At 39.8% G+C, this 20,437-nt stretch overlaps 1 protein-coding gene across 5 annotated transcripts in view; it reads right to left on the bottom strand.

Moving 5' to 3' along the window:
* The window catches only part of CSMD3 (CUB and Sushi multiple domains 3), a 591,548-nt gene that overhangs the window by 229,484 nt on the left and 341,627 nt on the right, over nt 1–20,437 (bottom strand). For all 5 annotated transcript variants that reach the window (XM_083516438.1, XM_083516434.1, XM_083516435.1 and 2 more), the window contains 2 exons: nt 12,236–12,339; nt 2,808–2,920 (listed from right to left, as the gene is read on the bottom strand). In XM_083516438.1, the coding sequence (XP_083372564.1) occupies nt 2,808–2,920; nt 12,236–12,339 (217 nt within the window). The remainder of the gene's footprint in view (nt 1–2,807; nt 2,921–12,235; nt 12,340–20,437) is intronic.

Below are 20,437 nucleotides of genomic sequence, written 5' to 3'. Positions count from 1 at the left end.
TTCTGGATCATGGATTGTATCTATGTCTTTGCAGAGAGAAGGTAGGAGCTGAGAATCACGAGGCCAGGGCCTGCCAAAATCTAGTCTTAGTAGAGCAGTGGGAGTGAAGGAGCATTCAAGCCCATCTCTAGCAATCCCTTCTTTACAACTACAAAGAGCTTTCTTCTCTTAAGGAATGATGGAGTGGAGTGTATTTAATATTGTCCCCCTGATTCACCAACTTGTTTTCAAGACTGGCTGCTCTGAGAGTTGTGTTCCTGACTTAAATTTTGTCACCGGTCATCCATATGGCTTTTACACTTTGAGAAAGGATAAATTTCTATACCCACAACCTTCTAGCAACTGAGAGAGAAATATAACCAGGTAGACTGTACAGGATCAATAATTCACATAGCCGTTTACAAGGAAATCCCTGAAGTCCCTTTCCACTGTTCTCTCAGTGCCTTCACAGAAATGCCATGGAGAAGCAATAGTCTTATTTCAAATAATGTTTACTGCTCATGGATCATTCTTTAGGAGAAAACAGTATATGTCATGGCCTGGTATGGAACTTACTTATCTCACAGCACAAAAGAAATGCTCTCTGAATTTCTGCACATGTCCTTTACACACCATTCCTTTTCGCTCCATTTTTAACCCCGCAACAAAAAAGAAAGAAAGAGAAAGAATGAGGGTTGTATCCCATGTTATTCATTCAATGAGCAAGCCCACTGGAATTTATAGACCTAACAAACATGGGTCCATTAATTTCAGTTGGTCTATAAAAAGTGGAAATTAGCTGGCTACAACCTTGAAAATACAATTTTATTAGCTAGGCACTGGTAACTTCCACAAGCATAACCTAATATACAAAGGCCAAACTTCTGACTTGTGGAAACTATTGGGAAGAACCTGCCAGTCCTCAACACTGGATCTGCAACATGCTGATCTGCATCTTTCATCACCTTCCCAGTCGTAACATGACAGCTCCATTCCTTAGCCAGTGGGCCATTACTGAATAGGATAACATCCCCTTCAAGGTGGCCAGGTTGGGTTAGTGGTCATCACCCTTCAGGTGCCTCAGACACCTGATAGCTTGCTGAGCTATCACATTCCTGCTCAGTCTTGATAAAAATAGAATAAAATATCCAATTAGCCCAAGTATGAAACAGTTCAGAGTGGGTGCCGAAGGTGTCCTAAACAGCTAATCAGAGACCATTCAAAAATATCCTAATCATGCCCACAGTTGTAAAATAGATGATCTCTTACTGTTACACAAAAATAAGTGGATAGGTCTAAAAGGATTATGACGGTGTCACACCACAGTAAGTCAGATATTATTTGGCAAAATGAATTGATGTTGTGAATATGCTTGTGTATTTATCAACTTACCTTAAGTTCTCTATATTTATGCTTTTGTTAGCTTCAGTACTTTTTTCTAAAAAAATATATGTTTAGGGGTACTCTCATTTTCCTACTCATAATGAAATACTGCCCTCAATGAGGCCAAACTTAGATTCACAAAACGTTTAGGGGTATGCGTCCCCCCAGAAAAAAAGCACTGGTTAGCTTTATATTATATTTTTAACGCAATCAATTGTAAGCTGAATGATTGAGTGACTGGATCAATGCTAGCTCTGCTTAAACTGCTGAAAGCTATTGACAGCTATTGCAAACAATCTTCGCCTTTGAGAATTCAAGTGGTTAGCTACCTTTCTTGGAAGTTTCAGATCAAAAATACATTAATTGACATAGTTAGGGCAGGGTCTTCTAGAAAAGGCAATAAAGAACATCTTGATAAAGCTGGAGAGTCTTGTAATTATGATGTCAACTTGCCTTTTGTTTAATTTTGGGCAGAGGGGACAGAGAAAGAAGGTCAAAGGGTTGAACAACTACAGGCAAGAAAACAATATGAACTCTGAACAGATTGGAGAACTCGGCCAAAACTAACCAAATGAATTTAAATAGGAATAACCAGCAACACAAATATAAAACGAGAGATACCTGGCTTTACAAGTAGTACAAGTGAAAAGCATTAGTAGAACACAAGCTTAACAAAAGTCAACAGTGTGATTCAGCAGCAAAAAGAGAGAGTTAATGCTATTCTAGGCTGCATCAATAGAAGTATAGTGTCCAGATCAAGAGAAGTAATAGTCCCACTCTATTCTGCCTTGGTCAGACCACACTGTGGTCAGGTGCCCAGTTCTGGGCACCACAATTTGAGAGGGATATTGGTAAACTGTAATGTGTGCAGAGCAGGGTGACCAAGATGATCAAGGGGCTGGAAACCAAGTCTTCTGTGGAACAGTTGAGGAGGCTGGTATGTTTGGTCTGGAAAAGAGGAGCCTGAGAAGAGATATGATAGCCATCTTCAAATATCAAAAGGGCTGTCACACTGAAGATGTAGCAATAATGTTTCTCCTGATCCAGATGTTGGAACCCTAACCAAGGAGAGTATGACTGTATATTAGGAAGCAGCAGCATTACTATTACTTCAGCCATTTGAAATCACCAGAGTAAAACCTTTTCAGACGATAGCTTTTCAGATTCCAACCCATTTCTATGCCTTTCAGACAGAATAGTCAAATTAGAGAAAGCCACTCCCAACAACTTTTAATAAGATGCCCTTGAAAATTATGTACACATAATAAAGTACAATTCCACACAAAAAACAAAGCAAAATGGGCCTTCCCAAATTTTCTTTCTTTAGTATACTCTGGTTTCACTTAAGACTGTAGAAATCTTTTCTTTAGTTTTCCTTTTGTAGACTGAAAGCCAAGGATTACACTCGGGTCCTTTTAGGAACATTTTTGATAGCTTATAGTTACCTTTGTAGTTAACTTTGAAGCCAATTGAGCCCACACTTTCATCAGTTTGAAGATGAAGCCACATCTGATTGTTCATGCTGACAATTAAATCTGGTACGAAGCTTCCCGTTAACCTAATCATAAACAAAATAAAAATCCCATTAGCTGGAAATTGTCTTCAAATAAAGAGATATTAAAAAGGCAAGAAAGAGATCTTGATTACAGCACGCTAAGGGACTAGAACATCACAGCATTTCAAAAAGTCATCAGGAGAGATGCTACCAATTGAAAATCCGTACAGCTAAGTAACAGCATGATAATAATTTTTATCTAATTCTTGCAATTGACACTTAGGGTTAAAAAGAAAGCTGTTCCGTTTGAAAGGTAAAAGCTAGTTTTAATGATAAAATTGTAATGTCTGGGTTTCTCTCACATTATTATAATATTACCCAAGAGATTCTCATAGAGCTAGAACTTGTGGACATCCAATGAAGCTGAACATGGCAAGATTCAGCACAGATAAAAGAAAGTACATTTCCCAGGGCAGCAGTGATGGCCACCAACTTGGATGGCTTTAAAAAGGATTAGATAAGTTCATGGAGGACAAGGCTATCGATGCTGCTAGCCACAATGGCTTCGTTCTAGCCCCACAATCAGAGGGTTCTCAAACAAGTTGCTGGAAACTGCACTCGTGTCCTGCTTGCAAGCCTCCACAGACATCTGGTTGGCCACTGTGAGAATGGGATGCTGGATTAGATGAGGCATTGGCCTGTTCCACCAGGTTCTTATGAACACTGAAGGATGGTGACAACCTTATGAGGGCTATCATCCTGAAGGTGGTCAACATACTCAAGAGTAGAAGGTGGAACTGCCCCAGAATGTGGAACTGCCACCACCATGCCAAGTGTGCTCCTCTGGGCTCTGCCGAGTCCTACTAACCATCTTTGCTTGTTCTCACAAAGCCCTTTGATTCAACTCCACTTCTGAAGGCAGTTCACCAAGCCAAACTCTTGATCCCTCCTCTCTGCAGCCCTCACTATCCATGAAAACACTCCACTGAACACTGAACTCCTGGACAGTGGGGGCTGTGTTATGGGGCAGAGATTGGAGGGGGTAAATTCACATAATCAGCCATCAGGATCTTACAATAGCCAAACAGGATTGCACCAAAGGTTTCATCAAAAAGACAAGGTTTGCAGAGATATATGAAGGAAATGATTTTGTAAACCCCTTGAGGGTTTTTTGTTTTGTTTTGTTTACAATCAAACTGTGTATAAATTGTATGAAATCAATAAATAAAAGTCTTCTAGGATGCTGTTCCAACCACAAGAGATGGAAAGAGGGTAGTCTAGCTGAACAGCAGGAGACAAATGATATGCAAATTATGTTTGGCTTCAACCTCAGATTGAAACCATGATTACATTTTGTTTTTTTGTTTTTTAAGAAGTCCTATAGTTAAAGGGTTGTCCTGTCAAGATAATGAACACATAGTCAAGAAGCAAACATGATGCCACTGAATCATCTGACTCATACAGGAACAGAATTCCTAATAGAGGAATGTTTATTGAACAGTGAATTTTATCTATGATCTGAAATGGCTCTGATTCAAACTTCCAGCAAAAGCAGATGGAAGGTTTCTAAATGCATTCCACAGGGCAGGGATGAGGAATCACAGCAGTACCTGCTTTGTTATGGAAATGTGGCTTTTTGACCAATATACCCTCATGTCAGGCTAAATTTCATTCATACCAGTGGGTGTGATGTGACACAACAAGTAACACCATTTGGGCAACATCTCTGCTGCCGCACCCTTACCACACATGCATACTTCTGTCCCTCCCACAATTACTCCATGAAAACAGCAGTTAGGAAAACTGGGGAATAGAATAAGCTGCTATGTGAAGGCTCCGCATTGTTCCTTTGTTGCTGTGACTATGCTTTGCCCGCTCCTGTGACATCAGGCGGCTGTGCCTGCCTAAAACATCCTCACAAGTCAAATGCTTGTTGTGCACTACTACCACTGGGCCAGGCCAACCACTGAACTGTAATGAAAGACAATGCATTCCTAGTGTAGTTAATATCTTAATTCAGACTTCTTTGGTACAATATAAGAAGCAAGAGTTCTGATGTGCCTCTGGCTTTCTTCTTATCATCATTATCATCATCATCGTTGTTGTTATAGTTTTCATAATGAATTATACCCCACCTTTCTTCAAAGCACAGGTGACTTACAACAATAGTAATGGAATACAAAATAAGGTAGTGCCCTGATCTATGGAAGACAGGGGGCTTTGTGACTGTACTGTGGACTTCATCTATGCTCTCAGTACTATGAGCACAACAGAATTAACACAGCTGAAGACTTCCAGAGCTGCAGATATTGTCTCGACACACTTCCCTGATCATCTTAGATTCTCTTTCATATATTTCACATACTCTGTTTTCAAAATCTTGATACATATTCCCAGGTGGAAACAGTAAAAGCTTCCTGCTCTTATATATTCATAGTAGATCAGTGATTTTTTGTTTAATTAGAGCATCTATTGTGAATTCGCTATTCTGACAGTGCAGGAAACATTTCACAGGTACAGCATGTTGCGGAGAGATTAATACAGTGCTTCTAGCACCAGAGCGCATATTTGGAACATGAGAAGCTGCTTCATAGGGAGTCAGAATATTGATCCATCTAGCTCAGACTTGAGATTGGCTTTCCAGTGGTCTCTCTCGGTCCAACTTCCAGGCAGGACTGTCCCAAGACATTTTGGCACGTGAGGCAAACCACAAAATGGTATGTCCCATACCAGGGAAGGAGTGAGTGAAGATCTACATCAGGAAAAAGGCTTGGAGGAGACCAGCCGTGCCTCTTGTTTGCCAGTGGCCACTGTAGAGACAACATGGGGTGGGGGGCTGCTGAGGAGGCATCTGGTCCGGCTTCTAAGGAGTGTGCCACAGCTGTTGCAGTGGACAGTGGACATAGCTACACAACTGCAAATAAAACCCTTTAAATGTCTTGTAAAGTGCAATATACAACTGTGACACTAGATGGCGAGAGTGAGCTATGCAAAATTCAATGTATTTTTCAAAATGGTGTTTTTTTTTTAAAGCATTTTCACAGCATTTTTAATATGTGTGTAGATTCCATCAGTGTATTTGTTGGGGGCTGAATCTCCTGCCCCTGTGGATCCTGTCACACTGATTGCCTCATGGGTGAGCCAGCCCTGCTTCCAAATAGGATCCTCTTCAAGAGGGTCCTGCGTGTGATCGGGACCTTGGGGCCCCATGGCATCCGGAGGCAGGGCTTAGCCCGGCATTGCTGGGGCGGTCTCTCGATCACCTCAGTTCCAGCACCCAATCAGATTGTTTCGCAAGTTGGGGGAGGGTTTATAAACGGCAGCACGACGTGTCAGAGCCACTCGCTTTGTGCTGCCAAACACCTGCCCACCCTCCCTCTTTGGTTTATGTGCTTTGGCCTTGCTTGGGACTTCGGTCGGTCGCCCACTTTGTGGCAGGGGTCTGGTAGGAATTTTGTCCACTTGGCAGATTGGCACTGGCCATTTGGTTTTCGCCTACCTCCCAGCAATTGTCACAACTTTGTAAGGTTTGGTGGTTAGGCATTGACTTAGTTGTGGTTGGGGGAGGTGTGGTCATCACCTGCCCCTCCTTAAAAAAGAGTATTCTGTTAAAGGAATCTGGGGGTTCTGGATCTCATCTGAAGTCCGCTTGAGGGGCTAGAGCCATGCCAGGACCACAGGAACCCCGGGGTGAGATATAGCCGATTTGCATCGATGTAGCTCCCTCATTTGGCTTACACTTCCGGACCTCCTGCGGGGCAGGCAGGGGTCAGTTTTAGTTTGTCAATGCCTAAGCCAATACCGCTCACATTGCATAATCAATAAAGTTGTGGCCTAAATTTTGCCCATTAATTTAAACTGAATTATGGTGCGGGAGGAGACTCTTGAGAGTCCCAAGGACTGCAAGAAGGTCAAATGTATCCATTTTTAAGGAAATCAGCCCTGAGTGCTCACTGGAAGGATAGATCCTGAAGCTGAGGCTCCAATACTTTGGCCACCTCATGAGATGAGAAGACTCCCTGGAAAAGACCCTGATGTTGGGAAAAATTGAGGGCACAAGGAGAAGGGGACGACAGAGGACGAGATGGTTGGACAGTGTTCTTGAAGCTACAAACATGAGTCTGACCAAACTGCGGGAGGCAGTGGAAGACAGGAGTGCTTGGCGTGCTCTGGTCCATGGGGTCACGAAGCGTCGGACATGACTAAACTACTAAACAACAACAACAACAATTTTACACTAAAATTTGAGTCTGTGTGAATTTATTTCTGGGGGGTTACCTATGGTCCTCGAAGCACAAGGACTGAACCGGGGTGGGATGGTCTTCATGCAAAGCAGATGTTCCACCACTGAGCTGTTCTTATTAGCACACATCCGCATGACCAAAATTACATGCTGATAGCACCTAATTGCAATAACCAATTATACATAATTATTATAGACAATCTTTCTTGGCACAGGAAGGGTCCTTAAGCTTGGTGCTATAGCACAGTCTCTTTCCCAGACTGAAAACAGCTTAAGATGCCGCATGACAGGCAGTAATCCCCCTGGGCAAGTGCTTTTCTGACTTCCCTATCATAGGAAACATTTATGAAAAGGACACTTTGGGAGGCCATAATATTTGCTGTATGATTCTTGGCAGCGAGGCAACTTGGGAAGCATTTGATAAGAAAGTTGTTCTTTCTTTAAAGCTGGTTGTTCCATGTGTTTCATTAATTACGAAAGGCAAATGGGTCACGAAAGCAGCAACAATCAATGGAGACAGAGGTTTTCTTAAATTATCATCACTTAGGTGGTTTCTTATCACTCTGGTAGGAAGTGTCTTGTCTGTCTGAAGAGACATCAAGTGTGAGAATCTCCCTGGAGGAGGCGGGTCGGGTCATGGCTGTTTCCTGGATAGTGACATATTAGCTTGCTTTCATTGCCGTTTGGCAGATAGCTGGTGTATCAAATTGTATTTTTTAAAGAACCACTGGTCTAGTCAATGCACTTGCCTGAATCCAAACACATATTAGACAGCTATATATATAAATGAATAAATATTGCAAAGCAGATTGAAGATGCCAATTTGAACAAGAAATAACTCTTGAGACAATCACGCTCAGGCTGACAGCTGTGTAAATTGAAAAAGATTTTCAGCAAATTATTAGCACATCTTCGCCCACTACATCGTCTTTATTATAATGTAGTAGTAACTTTACTCTGAAGCTCCTGACAACTTGAAGTAATGTGATGATAAGAGAAAATAATGGAGTGTTCATTTGCATTTGTAACAAAACACTGTAATTTCATCAGTCTTATTTAATGTTTGTCTTGCATCGGATGGGTCGCTACAAAACATTAGAATCTTAAAGTAGACCAAACATGTGAGGAATGATTCATATTCGGGGGTGAGGGCTGGAGGGGAAATCAGTAAATAGGACAAAACTGATTCTGAAATGATCAAGTTTACACTATGATTATATATATATGCTTAACTTGATGCATTTTGGGATATGAAATCATAAAAGCAGATCCAATTTTTTTATTATCTGTATTTTAATAATTTGTTTTTATAATGATTTAGTTCTATTACATTTAAATTGCTTTAAAATTCTTTTCTTTATGTGTTTTTAGCTTTTTGTATTTTATCGATGTTTAGTATTTTTTATGTGCCTTTAGACCCAGGACTCAGCTATACAGCTGCAAATATAACGTTTTAAGATCATTTTAAGTGCACTATACAAATGTGACACCAGATGGCAATGGCGAGCTTATGGTCAATTCAATATATTTTCCAAAACGTATTTTAAAAAAGCATTTTCTCAGATTCTCTAGATTCCACCCCAGTCTGGGAAAAAGGTGGGGTGATGGACAATATAATTAATGAGGCAATTCCTTTCCCCATTCAGAATCTGAACTCTTGCAGTGTTTATAAAGAGAACTGAAGAAGAAAAAGGGAAACCTTATACGTATACAGCGTGGAAACAGAGTCATTGCTACAAGCATAATGCTAGAATTATATATACATATTGCTATAGTTGTAATATAAATACCAGCAGCATAATATTTGACTTCCATTGTCTTCTTTTAAGAATTTTGATAGAAAAGTAGAGATACTCTTATGTAATAAAGTTATAGTTACAGATAGGTAGCCGTGTTGGTCTGCCATAGTCAAAATAAAAAAATTCCTTCCAGTAGCACCTTAAAGACCAACTAAGTTAGTTCTTGGTATGAGCTTTCGTGTGCAAGCACACTTCTTCAGATACACTGAAACAGAAGTTGCCAGATCCTTCTATATAGTGAGAAGGTGAGGAGGGGTATTACTCACCCTTTCCCACCACCCTTCTGAGTAATACCCCTCCCCACCTTCTCACTATATAGAAGGATCTGGCAACTTCTGTTTCAGTGTATCTGAAGAAGTGTGCATGCACACGAAAGCTCATACCAAGAACTAACTTAGTTGGTCTTTAAGGTGCTACTGGAAGGAATTTTTTTGTAATAAAGTTATGCTTGTCTGTGACTGAAATAAAGTTTGATAGTAATAAAGAAAGGAAGAGGAACAGCTTTAGCCAAATTTTGCATAGTCATGGTTTCCCCTTTTAAGCCTTATTTTTAAAAGAGGATAAATGGACAATAGACAGAACAGACAATCTAAGCCTGAGCAATAGAAGACTGACCAACTCTCACAACTACTTCAAGAAGAGGTCATACAATAAATTGCTGTATTGATAATTGATTTTATTGATCTAGATAGGGGCTGGGGAAGCTCCCAGTTCAAGAACGGCATTCCTTCTTGAGCATCCTTCCAGGAGCTGCGTGCCAGTGATGGGCGAGGCCAGAGACAGAAAGTGGGAAGGGCCAGAGACAAAACTACATGGAGCAACCGTTGTGACTCTCACAGTACAGTAAGCTACATTTCAGACATGCACACACACAAAGCCCTCTCCACTCTCCATTCAGGCAAGCAAGAGATGTTATCATAGTTCAAGAACACATTTCAGCCAGGCGAAAGCAGTATCAGTGAGGAGAGTAGCCTGAGAAGAGGAAGGAAAGTCCTTTAGGGAAAGTCCTAAGGGATAGATACAGAGGTCTGGAGGGCCACATTCTAACCCTGATCTAGACTTTTTCCAGAATATTAGCTAATACGTTCCCCACATGCATTTTATCGCTTATGAAATTGTAAAAGATTTCAACAATATCTAGTTCATAAGCATCAATACAATTTCCAGTTGGCATACAATGGGTATATGTGGAAAGGTTAAGGAGGCACACACAGACAAATTTTCATTTGCATTTAGAACGGAACAGGACAGAATAAATATGAGTTTCAGCTGCACAAGAAATTCCAGAAATAAATAAACTGACAGAATTCTCAAAATTGCAAGGCATGACTATAGGAAGCAGCCTTTGTAGATAATTTTTGTGTACCACACCCCCACTTTAAAGATAATATAGTTTAGGGAATTTCTTTATTTGAAAGTTATAATATAACCTACACTCAACTACAAGAGTCAAAAACAAGCCATGCACATTAACAAGCTCGTAAGAAGATTTCTTCAAAAAGCCACAGCGTAAATAACACTCATTTATTTCTAACAACTCCTCAGTCCAGCCCTAGGAACTAAACATAGCACACACTTGGCACGCTGTGATCAATAGCTCATTTTTAGCAAATCAGAATCCTTAAAGAAGAAAAAAAATGTTCTGCATCATAGCTTATCTTCCCATATCCCACTTCACTAACAGTATCAAACCCCAAATGCTTAAATACAGAAGAGAAAGTTCTATCGGAGTTGGTGGAATTTAGGATTGTGGTTCAAAACTGAAATTCCATTGTCAAGTGAATGATATGTTTCAATACCACCTGTCATTCATTAACAACTTTCTCCTGAAATCTTCTTTGCCTAAAGCCCAAGATGTCACAGATGTCTGATGTCACAGATCAGCTAAAGGAAATTCATGAGAACATAAGAAGAGCCCTGTTAGTGCATTTGGTCCAGCATCCTGTTCCCATGGTTACCAACCAGGTATCTGATGGAAACCCACAAGCAGAACATGAGCAGAACAGCAGTCTCCTCAACCATGCTCTCCAGCAACTGGTAGCAAAAAAGGCATATTGACTACTGTATAGATGTAGTAAATGACCATTATGAGTAACAGTCATAGATAGCCATATCTTCCACAAACTTCCTTAGTTCACTTTTAAAGCCACCCAAGTTGGTCATCATCAGTATAACTCAGCAGCCATCACTACAACCTGTGACATCAAATGCCATTGTTTAAGATTGTGCTATGTGAGTGAGTATTGTATTTTCCCACGTATAAGACGCCCCCATGTTTAAGATGCCTCCTATTTTTGGGGACTCAAATTTAAGAAAATGGGGGGGGGAGATGGCAGAGAGTTGTTGAGCTTTTTTGTGGAGGATTGCCCAGGGTTCTGGAGCTTTTTAAAGGGGAATTGCATTGCAAAATCCACTTCTTGTCTGTCCCCTCGCCAGCAGAAGCTGCCAATTGCCCACCAAATTGCCACAGCGTCAGCCAATCAACACCAGCCATTGACACAGCAACCAATAACACGCCCAATAGCCACTGACAGCCACAGCAGCAGCCAATCAAATGTCCACCCTATGCACTATCCATGTGTAAGACGACCACCACTTTTTAGCATAATTTTTAAAGAAAAAACCCTAGTCTTATAAATGGAAAAGTACGGTACTTCCTTTTGCATTTCTTGGATCTCCTGAATATTCTGTTTCTCTTGATGACCCCTGATTCTCATATTTGGAGAGAGGGAGAAAAACTTCTATCTACTTTCTCCACACCATACAGAAATTTATTCACCTCTTTCATGCTCCCAACCTCACACCCAAAATTACTTGGCTTTTTTGATATATGAAGCAGCAAACAGCATGCCAGAGACCAGGGGGGCAGAATCAGCAAAGAAGGGAGATAAAGTATGCATTTTTCTTTAAGTCATATTATTTTTTAAAGTATTGTCTCCAATTGTACCATATCACAATCCCACGGGGGGGGGGGGGTGGCACCAGATTTTATATATTTAAAGAAAGCAAAACAAAGCAACTAGTATTTTATAATTTTCTCTTTTTCAAAAAAATGTGATCTGGCACAGGAGGTGCAGAAAAACTAACATGTTGTCCAGACTTTACTCAACACAAAATCCATCACTGGAGTAATGTCCCTGGTCTGTGCCATCTTTGCTGCTTTTCTTCTTGCTACGTACTACAAACGATGTAATCTTAAAATCCATGTGAAATGGCAGGAAGGTAAGTAGAGTAGCTTTATAGAAATTAATTTGATATATTGCTACAAGTGACTCCCTTGTATATAGAAGATGAGCAAAATATTAAACCATTGGGTTGTAAATTAAGGCGACTTACACTTGAAGGACAGTTCTGGGATCACCCACTTCTCCTCCATCACCAATTGTTAGTGTGTCATAGCCAATCTCCAGATCAAATTCTTCAAAATTAATCTGGATAACCTAGCGGGAAAAATAAAACATGTACTTAAAGCATCTACATTTATATTACTTTATCAGCATGGAATCCACATGTTTTTCAGACTCTCATATTTTATTTATATAAACAAGTCATTTGTCCAAGAAAGAAAATAATGGAAGTATACGGGGCAATAATTTACCCCTTTCTTGCAATACAATAAAACCCCTAAGGCCAGTTTTCCAATTTAAATGCAGAAGTTTTACCTTTTTAATAAGCTGAAGTTAAACGAAAGTGTCAGAGTCAAGAATTTTATTACGCATCAGTAGTGGAAACTATAACATTTTTCTTTTTAAGCATACTTTGTTTGCAGAAGCTAATGCACATACAAACATATCGAGAATTCATACAGATAGATGCAGGGGGGGGGAGATGTTTATTCTCACTTAAAAAAAATATGAAATGCAGATATAACATGGCAGCTGCAATTATAACCTGTCATTATTCACAGTAAATCAAACAATTGACAGTATTGAATTCAGTGGGGTTTACTTCTACATCACGAGCCTGAGCTTCACTTCGAAGTTGCATATGCTAGAGGGATAGCATGAGGAAGCCTCAAAGGCATGAGGATGCCAACGTAGAAACACTAGGATAGTTTTCTGGTTTTGCTCAGAGACCAGTGTTCCTACGAGAGAACATGGAACACACTTCTAAATTAGAAAGTAAGCTGGGAGACAAACACAAAGTGGGCAGGTGAGTGAGAATCCCACGAGGAAGAGGAACCAAATCCAAAGGCTTGTCAGTCTCAAAGGACTCCTAATTAATGTGTAGTTTTAAGTCCATTTTATTCTCTGCTTTAGTAATAATTGATTTTTCAATGCTTGTTTTTATTGTTGCAAACAGCTTTGGAGGGGGGGTTGTCTAGAAAATTGGTATATAAATATTTTAATATTTTTTTGTGCAGGTGTGTGTGTGTGTGTGTGTGTGTGTGTTTTAATTAACAGTGTTCTTCTAGTTCTCTTTTCCAGATTTCCCCTCCCATTTGTCCTAATGGGATTGCCATACTCGAGATCTCTTTTCTAAGGGCATGCTGAGGGAATATGAAGAATTTGGATCCAGTGGTTTCAAAGGCTCTCCATCCACCCTCAAAACTCATATGGTACCACGATCAGAGCACTCTCCAAGGGCAAAGTCCTCAAGACCATAAGATTGGTATACTATACATGTTTAGCATCACGCTGCTCCATTGCCTGGGCCAAATAATTCACAACACTAAATTATGGCACAAAGAACTCTGGCAGCATTCCTAAAATGATTTTTGAAGTTACAAAGCATAATTTTTAATTACCCCCTTGCCTGAAAATCTAAAGTTGTTAGACTGAAAATGAAATGGTTTGCCAACTGTTCAAACCGTTGGAGGGTATCAGTGTTAACTTAGAGACAACTGACTTTGACCTGATAATTCCTGTAACAAATTTGATATAAAGCACGCAATCTATCTCTGCATGTATGTATGTACAGTATGTATGTATGTATGTATGTATGTATGTATATATATATATATGTATTCATATTTATGGACTAGGGCTTTTGTCCAGTTATGTTACCTATATTGGGGGGAGGGTACCCACAGATCATTGCTGTAAGGCTTTCCACATTGCACATTAATGAAAATCCTAGAGAATATTAATAAAAACAATTATCTACAGCAGGGATGGGAGCCTGTGGCTCTTTATTTGTGCAGATCATACCATCCCTGACCCACTGCCCATGCCGGCTAGAGCTATTTACTTAACCGACCTGGAACAATCTATCAGAGAAAGGGCCGCCGCCCATGGGACAGAGGGTCATTGATGAATGATAATCCAGCTTCTACCTAGGGTTTTAATAGGTCACAAGATTTTATGGTAACTATATTTGTAATGTATTTTTGTCGGTGTTCGTCCTTTGATGCTATGGCCTGTCGGCTACGCAAATAAAGTCTATTGATTGATTGAGCTGATGGGAGTTGGAGTCCACTAAAATCTGGAATGTTACAGTTTCCTGAGATACGTATTACTACCACTAAATCTTTTCCTCATTATCTGGTCTTTAAGGGGCATAAAAAGCACCTACATTAGATCTGAGCTTGGACAAAGTCCCAAACTGACATTAAGGGCAGAAAGGTCATTGTTTCACTCCCTACAGAGCATCGATGCAAATTGTACGCTGAAATGCGATGTCTGAAATAACTGAAAGCTATAAGGCAACCAGCGCCATGGGTTGCAACATACCACACTAGAGTTTTAAATCATCACAGGGCTTTGCAAGTGAACCCAAATAAATAATTTTAAATCAGTATTCAGAAAACCAGTAACTTTTCATATTAAGGTTTATTGCGTATCATACACAATCCCAGTTACTTTCTACTCTATACATATTTTCACAAAAGTGAGGTTGAGATATTAAATCAGTCTCAGTAGCCGTTTATGTACTCTCTAAACAATAGAACTTATGTAAATAAGCATCACTTTAAACAAACAAAAATTAATTAATTACTCAGATTAATTGAAAACCAAGATAGAATCCATATTGGGAAATCAACAAAAACAAAATGCAAATATATCATCCAGCAAACAGAAAATGTGCTCCCCTTTAGTTAAATAAACAAATTTGCATATATAATTTCTATACAACCAAAGGAATCAATTACTTTTTGTTTTATGAAAGCTGAAATTATTGTTGGATGTTTTGCTTTTATTATTCAGGCTTTCATGGAATATGGTGGTTTGAGACTCTCTAAAAACTTTGCATATATTAACATTTTTAATGTGTCTTCTATAAGCCCGAGCCATCAAATTAGAACATAGCTGTTAAACATTTTAAGGCTATTTCTATCTATGCAGAATACAGCACAAAGCTTTTAACTCATCTGAAATTTCACATTTCAAGTTCATTTATGAGAGCTGCAACATATACCTCAACACCTCTCATTATTTCCAATGACTTGCAGTGGGGCATGTGAATGGTCTCCATTGGAAAGCAGTGTGTTGAATGTGACGTGACACTATTTAGAAGCCCTTATTATTTAATGTGCAGCCATTAGATGAGCTTGCAATGGAGAGCTGAGCCTTAGGATCAATTGTCATTCATTTTTTGTATAGTGCTTGGGTATGCATCTAGTTTGAGAGAGAAGGGGGACTCGAGAACGCAAAGAAGGAAAATGTGTCCTGCTTAGGTTGCTGATATTAATATACTCAGCTTCAGGAGCACTCAGGGCTTCCAGTGAGCACTCAGCTGATATTCAACTGATTTGGGATCAGGATGACAGATTACTCCCAGGTAAGGAGCCACAGAATATATTTATGACATAATACATTTTAATGAAATCCTGTCGTTAGATTGACAGGTTACACTTCCATTACAATTTATTAGAAAGCAAATCCCACAACGAAAATGGTTGTGCTTTATTATAGCCAATTACTCACCACAAGTATTATTTTAAAAAATGTTCTAAGCTGGTGGTATACAGAATTTATTTATTAGAGGATTAGGTGGCAATTTAGAATTTGTGATTGGAATGATTGATTTCCTTAAAACTAAAACGTTTTATGTAGACAAGAGCCTTCTTTAAATAGCTTACCTGAAGTCAAGAAATACAGCTGTGATGCCAAGCATTTGCAGAACATGCATTACTTATTCCATTAATGCTATACAGACACAACATGGTGGAAAGGACATCAAGATAAATTGTAGTGCAATCCTATACATGTATGACAAGTGCCTCCCCTCTCTATGTTGTTTAGTCATTTAGTTGTGTCCGACTCTTCGTGACCCCATGGACCAGAGCACGCCAGGCACTTCTGTCTTCCACTGCATCCCGCAGTTTGGTCAAACTCATGCTGGTAGCTGCGAGAACATTGTCCAACCATCTTGTCCTCTGTCATTCCCTTCTCCTTGTGCCCCCCATCTTTCCCAACATCACGGTCTTTTCCAGGGAGTCTTCTCTTCTCATGAGGTGGCCAAAGTCTTGGAGCCTCAGCTTCAGAAGGACTCAGGGCTTCCAGTGAGCACTCAGGGCTGATTTCCTTCAGAATGGATAGGTTTGATCTTCTTGCAGTCCATGGGACTCTCAAGAGTCTCCTCCAGCACCATAATTCAAAAGCAGCACCATAATTCAAAAGCTCTCTCTATATGGAATTATAAATGATTTTTTTCTGCCCTGAAATTTGCCTTCCATTTATGTGCTTATTTTCCCACCTATAACTTACCATTTCTATCTCCTGCCCTTTATTTACTGCGTAACAAGATCTATTTCACTTCTCTTTCCTTGCTCAAGTTTATTTTCACATGACTTCCAGTTTGGGCTTATTTCCTATATTACTTTTTTCCAACCAATGTTGAAATTGGTTGGGAAAAAGCACATATATATATACAAACGGAGATAACCAGAGAGCAACTTAACTTGTTTTCTTATCATCTCAGGGCACTTCCATGTATGATTCAGTCACATACTGGCAAATTCAGTTTGTGCAATTATAGTTGATTGAGAGGTAATACACAAAAATCCCATTTTAAACATGCACATATTTCTCAGCATTCTAGTGACCACAGCATGTTAGCTCTTTAAACACCAGCACCAATTTATCTGCCTGCCTTGAGGTATCAGTATCCATGTTATGCTTGTTCTGTGGTATTCACTTCCAGGCATGTGAGTTTAGGTTTGTAGCTTCACAGAGTTACTTATGGTAAGCGGGTGGCGCTGTGGTCTAAACCACTGAGCCTCTTGGGCTTGCCAATCAGAAGGTCGGTGGTTCGAATCCCCGCAACTGGGTGAGCTCCTGTTGCTCTGTCCCAGCTCCTGCCAACCTAGCAGTTCGAAAGCACACCAGTGCAAGTAGATAAATGGGTACCGCTATGGCAGGAAGGTAAACAGCATTTCCGTGGGCTCTAGATTTTGTCACAGTGTTCCATTGCACCAGAAGCAGTTTAGTCATGCTGGCCACATGACTCGGAAAGATGTGTGGACAAATGCCAGCTCCCTCACCCTGAAAGCGAGATGAGTGCTTCAACCCCATAGTCGCCTTTGACTGGACTTAACCTTACTTATGGTTACCACAAAAAACCTTAAAATCAAATTGTAAAATGGGTAACAGCTTCTGAGCAGCTAAAATTAACTATCAAAGCAAGAACTAGCATCAGGACCAGATATACCCAGACATATTCTGATAGCTATTGAGGATTCATGGGTGCTTACATCTAACCTAAATCATGCTGAATGGGCTACTCATTGTCAACTCAGATTCTACCTTGTGTTGCAGGTGCACCCAAGGCACCAGCTATTGATCCCCCCCCCCATGACCTTATGTGATGTCTCATTTGGAGTACGGTGGCAAATTTAAAGTGCCAGGAACATCACAGCCACCTCACTGCAGATTACAATTCTGCTGTTGACCATCACGGGCAAGCACAATGAAGGCATCACTGATGTTGAATGAGATGGTACTTTGCTGGAGACGCGTCAAATGTGCATCCAGCTCTGCTCAGAGAGGTATGGCTCAGGGTTACTTTATACATTCATGTATGTACATCAGCTGATAGCATATATGTAAAAAGAAAATCATTATGCCTGACATGATACATCTGTAATGGCTCTTTCACACCTGCAAGTCATAACATTATGTCGCAATCACCAAATGATGAACATCTATGTCTGAAGTTTCCCTCCCACTGCAAGGCAGCTGAGCGATCAGACCGTGAAGCTTTATTAGGCTTTTATGAATCTAAAATACAATCATAACTACAAGTATTTCAAACTGTGAAGATTAGGCACTTCCTAATACTCAACAGTACCATTTCTGATTGTGGCTAAATTTATTCATAACAAAAAAATGATTTTTTTGAAGAAAGCTTTGCAATTTATAATGTTGTAATGATGTGTACATAGTTTTAATGTAACACTGGTGAAATTACAAATTAATTATCCCTTCTCACAGCCCTTTGACCTTCACTCACTGGGGTCATGGAGTTTTCCCAATATTTGGGAAAATAAATAAAACATGGCATTTGTGCATTCATCTTTCCTTCAAAATAGGGCATGTGCAATTTATGCATGGTTGTAACTAAGCCACTACCAAAACTAAAATCTGGTACACGCTCAGTCCAATACATCCTAATAACTACCAGTACATGCTGATTACTAAATTATGTTTGATAACTGGCATTTTTTTTGTAATTAATGGCCAGAACATAAAACATGAATTCCTAACAGAAACTGAGATCACTACACATAGCAAACTGGGTTTCTGGGAACTGTTGCTGTTTCAGGAAAAATCTATAGGCACTTCTTCTTCTTCTTCTTCTTCTTCTTCTTCTTCTTCTTCTTCTTCTTCTTCTTCTTCAAATTTGTATCCTGCCCTTCATTCAAAGATTACAGGGAGGTTCACAATATAAAAATACAAAAGAAGAACACAAAACCTTAAAGAAAAACTAACAACTGAGTACTATCTAAGGCTGATTTCCTCCAGGCAGTTGTAGTATATATATAATTCCATTTACCAAACATGCTAGCAATATTCTTGAGGATTTTAATGGTTACACAGTGGTACCTCAGGTTAAATACTTAATTCGTTCCGGAGGTCCGTTCTTAACCTGAAACTGTTATTAACCTGAAGCACCACTTTAGCTAATGGGGCCTCCTGCTGCCGCTGCACCGCCGGAACACAATTTCTGTTCTCATCCTGAAGCAAAATTCTTAACCTGAAGCACTATTTCTGGGTTAGCGGAGTCTGTAACCTGAAGCGTATGTAACCTGAAGCGTATGTAACCCGAGGTACCACTGTACTGTATTACCATTCAGAAGAAGAATCTGTTTCCACAACAACAACAGTAAGGTAGGGCAGCATGGAACAACTAACAATATAGTTACAAGATATTTTGATACACTGTCTTTTTAGGCAAAGATTTACCACTCTGCTCCCATTACACTTATAGCTCACATCAGCATCCCCACTACTTTTTCCCTGTCACAATGCAGCACAAGTGCAGTTATATAAAAGAAATCATATTTTATATGTCAGTGCTGTGTTCTGCTAGAGCTCTGAATCATGGCAGCAGTGAGACTTTTCTCTGAAGAGCTGCAAATAGAAGTGAGCTCTAAGTGTAATGGTGAAAGTGACATATAATGGTAAGTTAAGCAAATTGTACTTTGCCAGTCCACTCATGATTGGTGCAGCATTTCTGTGCACAGCCAAAATATCACCTCCAAAACTAGGGAGTAAGAGGGGAAACAATGGACCGTAAGGCATTGAAGGGACACTGTCTCGATTCCTCACAATACTTCACAGCAACAAAAAAATAGTGTGATTCCCAGAGAAAACAGGTTTGTGTCGAAGCAACCCATGTTCTGATATTTCTAATTTCAGCTACACCAAGCAGCAGTAGGCATTTATGGAAGCAATCAGCAGAGTGGGCCTATGTCATCAGAAAGCAACCTTATCAGATTTATAAGAGAGTGAAACACTTTCATGATGATAATTCCATAAACGGAAGTGGTGATAATTTAATTCCTACGAATGTGTTGCTGCAGATGTAATCAGCTTCAGTAAAAATTACTTTTTTGTGTGCGTTTCTTTGGATGTGCTGCTGCAGATGCAATCAGCTTCAGTAAAAATTACTTTAGTGTGATTGAGCTGCATTTATTCAGTGTTTACAATAAATACAAAATTGGCTGGCATGTTAACAATTGCTGCAGACTATTTGCTGGAATGAGTCCTACCCCTCTGTTATTATTAACCATCTTGCAGATTTGTACAGTAGCAAAGGATATGTTACTTCTAGTTAACAAAGGGTCAGTATCTTCGCCCAGACTTACTACAGTTATGGTGTCAGTATCACTTCTGCACTCTTCAGTTACTGTACAGAATTATACCAGTTTAAACACAATGATACTTATTATCTAATCCAACTGAAAAGGTGAGATTGAGAAGCTTGACTTGACAGAAACACATTCAAATCTCCTGGCAGACACCTTCACAATGAAGGGGCTTCCTTTGACCCCAGATTAATTCTAGCAACTGTGCATTCATTCACAGTGACCATGTTTTCTTTTCAAATAGTCTGATATCCCACCCATCAGAAAGAATATCAGGGCTGAGTTTG

Source organism: Podarcis liolepis (assembly GCF_965112155.1).
Source record: "Podarcis liolepis genome assembly, chromosome: 8".
In the NCBI taxonomy this organism is placed as follows: domain Eukaryota; kingdom Metazoa; phylum Chordata; class Lepidosauria; order Squamata; family Lacertidae; genus Podarcis; species Podarcis liolepis.
The sequence above is the reverse complement of the archived record's forward strand: the minus strand, read 5'-3'. Positions and strand labels throughout refer to the sequence as shown.